The sequence below is a fragment of the Thermobia domestica genome, chromosome 9, assembly GCF_964235325.1.
Source record: "Thermobia domestica chromosome 9, izTheDome1.hap1.1, whole genome shotgun sequence".
In the NCBI taxonomy this organism is placed as follows: domain Eukaryota; kingdom Metazoa; phylum Arthropoda; class Insecta; order Zygentoma; family Lepismatidae; genus Thermobia; species Thermobia domestica.
In genome coordinates this window covers 53100509-53113976 of record NC_137462.1, presented here as the reverse complement: position 1 = coordinate 53113976, position 13468 = coordinate 53100509, and the positions used below count along the sequence as shown (strand labels likewise).

At 34.1% G+C, this 13468-nt stretch overlaps 1 protein-coding gene across 4 annotated transcripts in view; it reads left to right on the top strand.

Moving 5' to 3' along the window:
• The window catches only part of spin (lysolipid transporter protein spinster), a 147278-nt gene that overhangs the window by 116747 nt on the left and 17063 nt on the right, over window positions 1-13468 (top strand). For 2 of the 4 annotated variants that reach the window (XM_081771064.1, XM_081771063.1), the window contains exons 7-8: window positions 4398-4496; window positions 5506-5719. In XM_081771064.1, the coding sequence (XP_081627190.1) occupies window positions 4398-4496; window positions 5506-5719 (313 nt within the window). Of the gene's footprint in view, window positions 1-4397; window positions 4497-5505; window positions 5720-7688; window positions 7733-12339; window positions 12482-13468 lie in introns of all 4 variants that reach the window. The other 2 variants (XR_014133032.1, XM_081771065.1) reach the window with 2 other exon arrangements.

The following is a 13468-nucleotide window of genomic DNA, read 5'->3' as shown; positions in this document are numbered from 1 at the left end:
AGACCTAATAAATCAGGGTAGGCGCCTTATACTGAGCATGATGGATTGCCCTGAGGTATAGAAACGTGCGTTATCCTGTTGGAAGATTCAGTCCCTCAGAGTATCCAGATAAAATCAGAAACATGATTGACATCACGAAAGTTCGACGCACTAGCACCCTGAATGAAGAGTAGAGTCGAGCGGATGTGTAACTTACTGTACCCGTACCGGAATAGCAGGTCTGGATCCAATATAGTGAGTGCGTACCACCATCACGTTTACGGACATGTATACAACCGTGTCAGTGTCCGAGACAAAATATTGCCCTTCGTTCGGCTTGCCATTGTATTCTCTTTCGGAATAACCAAAGATTTCTCGGCGATGAGCAGGTAGGTGTCAGGATCAATCGTGTGAGGAACGTGGGAATGTTGAGCTGCTTGCAGTGATCAATTGTTTGGTATGCTCACACGGTAAACACCGTAGTTCTAATTGCACTGGCTGAGCGAAACTGTTTATCTCACCACTGATATGTTACCTCCCACGCACGCGACAATTCTCTCATAACTACGTGGCCTTTCGCAGTTTCACTATATGGCTTCTCTGGAAGAGTCACTTAATTTCACAATAGACGTTCGTAGACGTCGGCCTGGCATTGGAAACAAAGGCTGTGGTCCACGTAGAGCTATGCTCGTAATCTTAAACTACTAGCAGCGTATCCTTTATAGATATTACGATGAAGATTCCCTCTACTGTGGCCGACGTTTTGGAGACCTGGAAACTGATCAGCATGTCCTTTTATACACGCTGTAATAAGAATTTCGTTTGAATCAACCAATGTACAAGGTGTTCTTAAATCTTCTTCAAAGTGTTATATACTAATTTAATTTTTAGGCACATTTTTCCTTTGGCACAGCTTGTTGTGAGGCAGTTTATCACAAAAGACACCTGCTCAACCTTAATGTTACTTTTATAACTAACTAACTAACTTACGCCTAACAAAGATTTGTGCCTTTCCGAGCAGTTTGGTTCCTGTAAATTTTTGCAGACGTTCACATTAATTTATCCTGTCTTCAGTAAGTTTAGAACATTTGAGAGAAAGCTAAATGACTTCATTAGGTAAATTGGAAATGAGGTTTAGAAAATTATCCTTTGCAATATATTTCTTATCTTTCTCTCACTGCAATACACTTTAAAAATAAGTCGAGAACATGATTTCTCAGTAATCTTTGCTTTGCTTCTAAACATCAATGTGTGTTCAATCTAGTATATTAATCCATTGTAAGTTCGATTATTTGTTCTTTTTATAATTCGATGTTGATTGGATGTTTGTATGTACAGTAGTGGAACGATTTTTTTTTTCTAATAATGACTCCCTCGTGGCGTGTGAATGGTGTACGCGCCTTTGACGTAGAGACCTGAGTTCATTTCTTGGTAGAAGCTCATGTGGTTTGGATTCCGCGTGGAGCTGTAGGTCTATGTGTCATATAGCCTTGTTGCTGAACAGGACGCTAAACTCAAATTTAACTAACCTTTTTGATGTGAGAAAGACAAAAATAAAATTTCAGGGTAATCGGAGTTTTCTTTGACGTGCTGTGCAAGTACGATAAAGTTCCATTGTTGAGTTTTGGCCGTTTTCATTCTTATTTGCACAATAAAAATTTTGATTGTATTTGGGATGTCTTTTATTGCTGAAAATTTTTATTTATTTATTTTTTTTTTTATTTTATTTTATTTTATTTTTGGAGGAGGGAGTAGGGGTTTCAATTTATTGTGAGGTTAAAAAAATATATAAATTATGAACCAAAATGTGTAAGAAATCAGTTTTGAAAACGAAAAATTACTGTATACTAAGATAGTTATCACTCCGTTATTCCTTCCTCCAAAAAAGAAAGTTTCCTCAATAAAAAAACAAATACAGTCCAAGTTTTATCGTGTAAATAAAAGAAGGATGAAATAGAACAAGAAATTTCAAATTTATAAAACTGTATCGTACTTGCGGTACCTCGAAGCATGCTCCGATTACCCTAAAAAGTTATTTTTGACTTTTTCACATCCAAAGTTGAGTTTTCCTCACCAATAATAGTAATAATATTAATAATAATAATAATTTTTTTCTTCCACTCTAATGCACAGTATTGCTCAAAATACCTGCCCACCACAATTTCCCTTTGAAAAGCCCTGCATTCTTAACCAGAGTGAATTAATTTTTTGTCATTTAAGATCTTTATTTAGAGTCAAAGTAATAGAATTTCCTACAGACTGTTACCAGAGTATATAGATATTCTTACGTTCTGTAATATGAAATGAAAAGGCATGTTTTGTAGAATTACATTATTTAAAAAAAAATGAAAATAATAATGAACACAGACGCACATGCTGTAAATTCAAAACGTGAAGAATGGCCTTACAAATGAGAATCTCAACAGTCAGATACTAAGAAAGATTGAAAAGTGAAGCATTACCATACGTGAATTCCACTCAGAGACATTAATGTATAAGTTGCCAGTGAATCTTTAAAGTAAATTTATTGGACATAAATGTGAATCGGCAATTTTTCCATTCATTATGAACGTTTGACTTAGTGTTAAACTCATAGATAACGTGATTTTTAAGTTCGTTGATTTATATATAAGGATTTTTCATACCTGGCATTTAAAATGATGCCACAGCTCCATTGCTTGCTTTCAGATGCCGACTATTTCATTCACAAAATAACGTTTTCATACGAAATACAGCGTATGTTAAGCTTGGCACCTAGAGAATGAATCTCTTAGACGAAAATAATAATTCTTTATTGTTACATTTTCCTCGCATCTTGTGTATTACCACAAAACAAACCATACTGCGGGTGTCTCATTATTTAAAAGCCAAACAGTAAGCTGTGTTATTCCTGACCTTGCGTTGTTTCTTTCTCATAAAACCTGTCTTTTTATGATGACAGATGTAATTTTGCTTTCTATTAAGTAACCTGTGTGTTTTCCCCGTATTTATACCTGTGTGAAGCGTCTACTGCAGCATAGCATTTTGAGAAATACGTGGACAGCTCTTGTGTGATAAAAAGGAATAAGAAACAATAACAATACCGTACATTATTTCGAACTCTTAAAACGTTAGTGCTGCATTTCAACTGAAAATTGCGCATATTTAGCTTCAGCAGATTCATTTTCGTCTTGTATATAAGCTTTTCTATGTAACCTTGCACTGTTGTGGACATATCAAGGGAAACAAATGTTTGTGTGTGTGTGTTTAATAATTAAAGGTATTTAACCAATAAAATGTATCTATTTGTGGTTTTATAGTAAACACTTTGCACACGATTTCAATATTAATTAGTATTTAGCTTGATTATATATATATATATATATATATATATATATATATATATATATATATATATATATATATATATATATATATATATATATATATATATATATAATTGTTCACACAATAAAAATAATTTTAGCAATAAAGAAAACTTGCAACTATCTGTGGGGAAATTCAAATAAAGTAGTTCGATGGTGTTACAAGTTATAACACGGTAGCAATAGATTAATATTTGTTTTTAATCACTGTACAATAATGTAAAAGCAGGTTATTCGCGGTTTCAGCAGACTATGACTATGAAAGGATCAGATTTCTATCTTTTTACCACATTTTCCTTTATTTGATAGAACAAATTCTCTCCAGAAATTGGATGATATAGTTTTTCCCATGATGATTAGACGAAAATTACATAAGTTTTTTTTTTTTTCCTCAAGTATTTGCAATCTCTAGAAGACAGTTTTCAAAGAAGTGAAATTAATTGAAACAGTAGAACTACTTGCAAATGTGGCTTGCTAAAAGTTTGATATAGTTGGGAAGAGATGTCAAGATTTTACATAAAATATTGAAAGTTGTATAAAAGTTATTTCTGAATTTAGTGTTGATAATTAGTAAATTGTAAATTATGAACTACGTCATAACGATTCATTATGTTTGCACAAGTCCTATTGCGCTCTTAAAGTCCCATTTGGACCTTACATTTATGTACCAAAAATTATACATTTAAAAGTATGCAAAGATTTACCGTTGACCAATTATGTGTACGAAGTAAAAAATATGAATTGTATTAACTTGCATTGTATGACTAGAATTTATAAGATTAACGTTTCTTTGCGAATAGAACGAGCGAAATTTTTTTAAAGGTAACAGGACAGACAAGAAAAACTGATTCAAACTCTTATTATTATAAGCTTGTAGCTTAAAGATATTTTTGTTCACAATATTATGTAGAATTCTCATGTGGAATTGAGTGCTAGTCAAATGGAGTTGTGGGGGCATTTAAGAGAAAACCTTGAATTAATCATAGTAAGTAAATTTTGAAGCAGTCTTTTCAATATCGGGCAATGCTGATATCGCTCTTGCTGTCATTTCAGTATGTTGTGATTCCTACGAGGCGAGCAAGTGCAGAAGCGTTTCAGATTTTGGTATCCCATGCTTTTGGAGATGGTGGTAGTCCTTATATAATAGGAAAGGTAAGATTTAGTGAGAAAAATTAAAGTTCTGTTAAAAATATGCGTTATTTTGTGACAATCACTACATACAGAGTAAGAAAGATTTTGTAATGTTTTGGAATAAAGTGCGATTTATTGAGATCTGAATTATGACGCAGCTCAAATAGAATCCTGAAAATGTGTGTAATTTAGTAAAGTTTACTTTAGTTAGTATTTGCTTTAATAGGATGCATATTCAGTATTTATTTTTTTAAAAAAATGTTCTAACTCAAATGATAATTCAACTTGAAACGTTACAGCAAAAGTGTATTACCATTCTCAGTACAGATCCTTTCAGAAAACTAATATTGTTTTGTGGAAACCAGCAACGTTAGTTTTCGAAAAGGAACTCTGCCGAGAATGGCAATCAAGTTTCGCCGAAACTTTCACAATTGAATTATATTTTGGGTGTTGTTGGGTACACTTTTAATAAATAAGATTTTTTTTCTCACGTATTATTCTGTTTTGAAACATCTTTTTAAAAGTAAGTTCTTCAGATCGTAAAAGTAACAATTTCTTGCAAGATTGGCTCCCCGAATTCGCAGCTTTTTGTTTATTTGTTTTTATAATTCTCAGATTCACGAGTTTTATTAATTTTTTAGTTACAAATCTGAAAATAACCAAATTTGGACTTCATACTAATCTAGTAGGTAGAAACTATGATGAAAGTGTCACTCTTTGAGGCGTTGTTATTGCTGTGTAATATGACCACCAATTATAAAGTTGAGCGGTGACCACATTGTTGCGTTTACTAAATACTAGACTGCTATGATTAAATTTACTTTTTTCCTTTTACGTTATTTCGAAAATTATCAAAAAACGACTTAGACCTCGTCTGAAAGTTATATAGTTTGAATGTAACAACAATATTGTTCTGTTAGCTTCATTGACTAAATAAAGCTTTGTGTCTGTGTGTAATACAGATAAAACATTTAATTTTATATATTAATTACGTGTTGTATGTCATTAATATTTCTTTTAAATGAAACAGATCTCAGAGGAACTAAAGAAAGTATTAAAACCTTCTGAAGAATGGCTTCAAACTGCTCGGAATGTTACGGAGGTAGATCCTCAGGTGAAGTTCCACAGTATGCAATACGCTTTATTTACAACGAATTTCGTTGAGATCCTTGGCGGATGCTTCTTCCTATTCACAGCTATTTATATCATCAGGGATAAAATGAGGGCGGAAAGAGAGGCCTCAGGTATGTACAGACATAAGAAATTTTCATGTTGTAGCAATCTTAAGCTAATTAACCAAGTACGCTTCATGATTCTTTCTTTTATCTAAAGTTCTAAAAATTCGGGAAATGTTAAGTTCGGAAACTGCATGCAGCATAATAGCAAATTAACATTAATTAGTTTTATTCTTATATTCATTAAAGCTATTTAATACAAACCTTTGAACAATATTTAATACAACTTGGAATCATAATGTTGATCATAATGAAAATTTTCTAACGAATGCTTTGCTTTAAGGTATACCATCTAGTTTAATCAGTTTACCAATAATGGTTTTGTATTTTTTTCAAAAAGAAACAGTGCGAAGAATTAATGTAGATAATTATCGGAAACTCTCCTCTGTAGCTGAAGATTCGATGTCAGAAACGTACACAGATTTTTATTTAGAAAATAATGGAGCAAAATTGTATAAAAGTAAAATTAAAATCTTGTTGCAGTAAATATACATCATACTGCAACACTCGCTCACTCTCAACGGATCCATGCTAATCGGTTAAGGCTTCTGGATCAACTAAAAGATACGAGGAATGATTATCCGAAAACAAAGGAACATAAGGGAAAAAATAATAAGTTAAGGAAATTGCATTATGAGGAGCATCCGAGTTTTTGGCTTGTGCCGTGTAACTCATTAACTGCTTCACATCATCCTTTGTATTACATCATTATGGAACCCTAATATCCACTAGAACGTTGGAAATAATCGAGACTTAAGTTTTCTACGGCTTTGTTTTTTTCTGCAAATTCCGTGTATGTAAAATTCATTTAAAAATAAACAAACTAGGTTTGTGATTCGAGGTGGCAGTCCTTGGCTATTTTGTCAACTTACGTTTCTATTCTGTTAGAACAACCCCATAGATTCGATTCCAAGATACAACAATAGATTTAAAAAATATTTGCACCAGTTATTATTCCCTGAAAGGAAACGAAGGCACGTGGGAACTGGTTATGAATCGTCGGAAACATAAATAGCTGAGATACAAGCACATTTATGAGTTTTTAGTCAACAATAAATAAGTAGATGTTATCCGAGAAAACAAGGCTATGTTTGTCCTTAGAGACTGCATCGTTCTTTCGTCTTCTGTACCGCGTACCATGCCAACACATATTCAGCTGAAACATTCACGATAGTCGTCTTGAACTTACATTAGTCACATTGAGATAGTTCCGAATAGATTTGGAAGAACACAGTTTTCCATAGATTCGAAAAACAGAATTGTAACAGCATGTACAGCTAAGTAAGGACCCCTATGTAACAGCTTTCGTTTGCTGCTGTTCGTTTTGGGAGACTGGACTAGTCCTATACAGCGTCATCTGAACTGTTACACATCTCAGAAACATCGTTGGGATGCATAAGGCTTCAGGTACTGTTTTATATACCCCCCTCCACACACACACACACACGCACAAAGTACTTATTTGTACAAAATTACTTTATATGCGTACGATTCAGATTTGGTGGACATGGCGTTTGATGTTAGATAGAACTACGTTCACATCTAGTATAAGACAAGCTCGTTTATAGACGAATGAGAGTCTTTCAAAACCACGATCTAATGTACGGAATCGTGTCAGCTGATGAAGTTTTTTTGTAGAGAGATTGAAAGCAATTAAGTCACATTGACACTGTACATAAAACCAAGAGAACTTTAACTTATTCTGAATTATTTTAAGAAAAAAGTTACAGTGTGTTGTTGATTAATTACAGGAATTTCTATATTCTCAGTATTCGTTTCAAGCAGCATGTATCATCTATGATAAACAGCTCCAAGATGCACTGTGATGCATGTTTTTTAATTTAATTTATTTATGTTTATTTCAGTTTGGAAACGTGACTAGCATGTGATATATACAAGTTTTCTCTTTCAATAGCTGTCAATTTAGAATGTTTTTATTGCATGCCTAAAAAAAAGAAACTTATTTATTTCCTTTCAGCTGAGGAGATAGAATTAAAGAAACAGAAACCTCCACCGGTATAGGTTAGTTCACAACAAAAGCAATCTTGTAGTCAGCAGTTGGGCATAATGAGATAAAGGAAAATGTATAATTGCACATTTATTGTACGTGTGTGTTGCGAGACAAATACATATCAAGATTCTACGTTAATTGAATATAAATACTAATAATGTACAGAATATTCTGCAATTTTGTACAAAAGTAGACTGTAGCGAGGGCTTGCTTTTATTCTTTTACTAGCTGTAAGTACCAGTCATTTCCGGGTCTTCATTCAGAACCTGGATGAAAGGGGAGGAGAAAGAATGTTCCAGGACATGTTAAATCCGTAAATATTTCACAAGAAAAAGTGTAACTATTGACCCCCTATTCCCTGCGAGCCATAAACCGAAAAAACTGCTTCCAACGCGATAAGATATGGTAAAGCTCTTTGTACAACATTTGGTAGCTGTAGGTGACCCCTTTCTGTGCTAAAAGCTTATAACAGACACGTTATTATTATTATAGATTTAATTTCCATAGCATTACACTATGCAATGCAGTGAAATAAACACTGAAACTTGAATATCGATGCTGACCGAAGAAACTGCCCATTCTCAATTTGATTATAATTCGGAGGGGAATTTATCTATTTGCAAAGGGTACAAATAAATAAATAAAATAAAGTATATATTTTCGTTGTATACAGTAGTTCTGGAGCGCGACATGAAGTTATGCGTTGAAAGGACGCCACAAAATATTCAGCGATGTAATAGGGTTAATTTTTACATTAACTGTTTCTGAATTTGAAAAAGTAATAAAAAGAATTTTGAATCTGAAGTTTTGTGACCTACGGTTATACCGCGTAATCTACAGAAGTATAATTAATGAAACTGAATGATGTAAGAATCAATGAAATGAAAATTTGGAAGAAGAGAATCCCAACAAAACTCATGGACGTGTTGTCCATCACAAGTTCATAGGCCATGTATGGGATTGAACACTCCCTCTTTAGTACTAGAAGTGAGCACCGTGTTCTCATATTTGTTTTATAAACAAGATCTTAAAAATCTGCATAGTAAAGTGTTCCTCAGGTCTTTAATTCAGTAGATTTTTAAAGCAAGAGTATTTGGTGTTCAAGCGCCGAGATTATATTCGTACAGAAGGTTGTTCACTTTATATCCGACCATTTTTTATGGCCCCCCAGCATTGTAAACTATCACACGGCATCGCAGTTTCTATTGCAGCAAGTGCGGTGTAGGGCAGGCATGGAAATTCTGTTCCGTTCCTCCCTGCAAGCTTTTCATAGACCATCCAGGATGCGCGGGCGTCGATGTTGAAGACGTCGTTCCAACAGTCCAAATGCGCAAAAATCCATTGAACTGGTATCTGGACCTTCCACAGGAATGTGTTCAAACAGCATGATACGAATTTCTAATTACTCTGCTATTTCCTGATAGGAACGTAGTTATGTTCTGGCGGTATGACTCGAAGTCTTGTCCATTTGGATCATCACCTGATTCGCGTCTATTCCATACAATTGTAGGATGTCTTACTGATAAATTAGGTGTCAGAATGGATTCTTGAAAGTATCTTCCATTCACCTTCACGTTTTCGTTCACCTTGCGTATCATCAGCTTACCCTCATATCCTATTCCCGTAACAACCATTAAAGCCACGAGAGAAAATTTCCCTACACTGAAACAGACTGCGCCCCGTGTCGTCAATGCAAGGTATGTGATTGCCCGAATGTGACCTCCACCAGCGAGATGGACATATGATTCATCCATTGTGACAACTTTCTTATATTTGGTACTCGCCAGGTTTACTGCAATTCGTCTTACGTTCGGCATTGTGACGCGGTAGCAGGTAGTGTACACAACCCTTCCGAACATACTTCAACCTGAGGCTCTTGCGGATTGTTTGCACAGTTGACGGTAATCTATTTTTCCATATCACGCTGCGTCGGGGGATCTTGGCACGCCAATCGACGAAAATTGGAAAATTACGAAAGAAAGAATGACAGTTACCGAGCAATTGCTAAGATAGGAGTGAAGATTTTTTTAATAAAATGAAAGTGATATCATTATATAATTTCATGAATAAATATATATTTTCTTGCAAGCCATGTTAAAGAATGTGCAGTTATATATTTTGTGGATTGTGTTATTGTGAAGGAAGAGAGGTGCTTAAGTAGAACCCGTTGCGATTTAGAAGTCGACATGTATTGTGTGTTAAAATGGGCTTAGATACCGTGGTTATAAGTTGTTTCTGTGGAGTTATTAATCGTTTCATTTGTTTTCGTCCTGTAGGATGTTCTGTTTCGTACCTAATGATAAAGAAGAGAGTTAACGTAATTGTATGCCGAGTGATTCTCAATGATGGTGCTTAACTTTGGAAGGTGGTTCGTGATGGAAAGTGAACTATAAATACATTACTGTATTTCAAATAAAAGCTTTTTGGTAGAACGTCAAAGTATGTGTAGGGAGGAAGAATTATATTGAAAATGTCAAATCCAACAACTTCGAAATGAATGGTTGCACTAGTCTACAGGAGAATTTTCTTTTGTTTTGACAACTTTCCTTCCATATATTGTAGCGTTTCTAATTGAAGGAGTGGCGTAATTCGTTTGGTTGTTCATGAAATCGTCTCTGTAATTAAAAATGTATTTTTGAGTGATTCAATCTACCTACATACTATTTAATACTCAATGTATTTTTAAAGCAAAGTTATAAAGAGCATATACATGTAAACATGTTTTGACTATTACGGCAGCTACACTTCCCCATACATTCACAGGCTAAATTGCTAATTCGCTAGTGACATGACATCACGCCACTGAGTTCAGCGTCGTCATTTCAAACTTCGCTTGAGGGGGGAGGGGGGTCAGGGGCACCTCTGACATAAAGACTTGCACGTTTTGTATTAGTATATTAGTAGACAATCGATTAAAGTGTATGTATTCCTCAAACTCTTGGAAGGGGGGCAACTGCTCTCTCCTGCCCCCTCCTAAATGACGCCCCTGACTGAGTTGTCAACATGAGTAATTTCTTTAACTTCGATAAAATGCTTGCATCATGTTTCTTGAAGTTATGCATTCATCGCAGCACCGAGGCTACATTAAACCCCGAATGAGTTGATCTGAGTTCAAAGTGGAATCCAAAGCACTATAATGTATTCCGTATGCTCTCCCGGGAGTCGAACCCGGGGCCTTGCGCACTAAAAGCGCACACGCTAACCACTAGGTCAGCAAAGAGGGTGGGAGAAACTCGTGTTGTGGAATAAATTCAAACCAAGGTGTCGAGTAAGTGTGTGTTGTGAAAGCATATTGTTATTTTTACAAAAGAAGAAATAATCTATCTTTAATAAACTTTAGTGCATCTGGTTCAAACATATTCCTAAAATACTTCGCCATGATTTGATGTATATGTACGATATATGGCGGTTAATCTCCATTAGCGTATCCATTCATTTTGAAGGTACCACTTTCTCAAAGTGGGAGCGACATAAATTTTCCTTTATTACAGTTTTTAAAGCAATAATCTTTCGTCCATTTATTAGGACTTTTTCCTTCCGTTTATTGCCAGGTGTTAACCATCTCTGAAGGATTGCACATTCATTGAGAATTACTTTGTGTACCAGTGCTTAGGTTTTTAAACTTTTGCGTATATGTTATTGTATTCTGTTAGATACTATATTTTATTATGGAATTTAGTGGGGAGATGTTTGTGTGTGTGTGTGTGTGTGAATCAAAATTAAACTAGTCAGACAAGTAGTAAGTTGTTACAAGAGTTTATGCCCGAACATTATAATGCATCGTATAACACACAAGCTGTTTTATATGGTAAGATAAACACATACATAAAGAAGGGACCGATAGATCGCAATCCTATCTACCTCTACTGTAGATGTGTTGAAGCCATCTGGATATAAAGCTGACTGTGGTAGAAAACCAAAAAGAAAGTTTTTTTTTTCCTGGACTTCCAGATTCTTTTGTTCTTATTGTTGGTCTGTTTTTATCTGCGGTAGGAGGCGAACTTAAGTAATATCTCCATTAAAGTACTAGTTTCATTCTAACCATTATTTAGAGTTAAATTCACACATCAGCTTTGATTTATTTGAGTTTGAGCTGCATGAGGGATGGATGTACAGTTTAAGGTGCAACCCTTTAAGAATAATCTCAGTTCCAGCGCAAAGGTTTGTATTCTGAAGACTATTTATATCACTTCAGCTATGTATCAACATAACTTTATGTACTAGATAATATTTTCCCTTTTGTAGATTATCGTTCAGAAGTTATTACGTGCAAGTTCAAGATACTATATAATCTTACTACGAGTAATATGCCAGGTATTACGACAAAGAATTGGTTTCGATTTCTGGCTTAAAATATTTTTGTCCGCATAGAAAGTTACTTTCAATATGCGCTTAATTTCACATCCAAACACATTAGTGAAGATGGTAATCGTTTACACGTGGCGTTAACAGGCATGTATAAAATTGATCTTCGCATCTCCCGTGTGCTGAAATGGATAAAGTGTGATTTAGTTTTTTTTGTTTGTGAGGTTTAATGATCGTTTTATTCGGAGCGTAAAATTGTTCCTTTTAGTGTTGATTTTTGAGATATATTGTTTTCTTTCTCTTTTCTTTCAAGGCAAATACTTGCAGAACTTAAAGTGCATAATTGCTGAAACAACTTTTCATGACATATTATCGTGCTTCCATAAATTGTAAATAAGCTGCATTTCGTAAAATGTTTACAGCTGCCATTATTTTATTTTACTTGTAAAATAAAGGTAAATCGTGAAATATCTGCCTTATAATCAGAGAAGTGTGTGTTGGCTTTGAATTTGCTAGCAAAAACTTTCCCTACAGTGAATTAAAATTGATTTTCCTTAAAATTAATAATGCATGCCAAGTGCTTGAAGTAGTGGATAAAATACTGTTGTAGTACAAATTTTAAAGATTGATTTGGTGGATGTGCTTTATGAAGAAAATGGAATGTTACAATAATTGGCTTCGTCTATTTGTATAGGTCTTCATGCTGCGTAGTCAGTTTGTAAATAGATACCTCCTGATAAAATTTCTAAATGAATTGGCCAAATACAATAAAATATTAACGACTCTTTCAGAGTCCTGATTTCAGCAGTTTTCTGTCAGATTATTAGGAAAATAAAATTTTATCAGAAGAAATCGGTTTTAAGTGTGATCGTACCACAGCCTCCGTTGTGTTAAGTTTCAGAAATCATTTGCTACTATATCGGTGATATTAATTTGCTTGATAACTATTATAGTTGTTTTAACATTGAGATGTCGGATGCTGAACGCTATATGCTTTAAAAAAAGGAAGTTAAAAATTTGTCATGTTACTTTTACTTTATTTACTTGAAGGTACGTATATCAATATGTTGAGTTCAAAAAGGAATAAATTACGTTAGGTGGACATGAAATGCCTGACAATTTAGGTTGTCGCGTTTTCACATACGTTGCAGACAGAATGTGTTAATTACACAGGTTGGTTATAGAATCATCAGTGTATATTCAGTGTCTTCTTGGTTCCTTAGTGTTTTTTGTAAAATATTTAAGATAATTTTAAAATTCGAGCCGTGCACAAAAACTTCTCTAATGGTATTAATTTCATAAAATGTTAAAACTGTCTTTTTATTATTATTATTATTATTATTATTATTATTATTATTATTATTATTATTATTATTATTATTCTAACATAGATTTCACTGTAAAAGATATAGTTCCATATAAAGGGGATTCAAAATATCCAT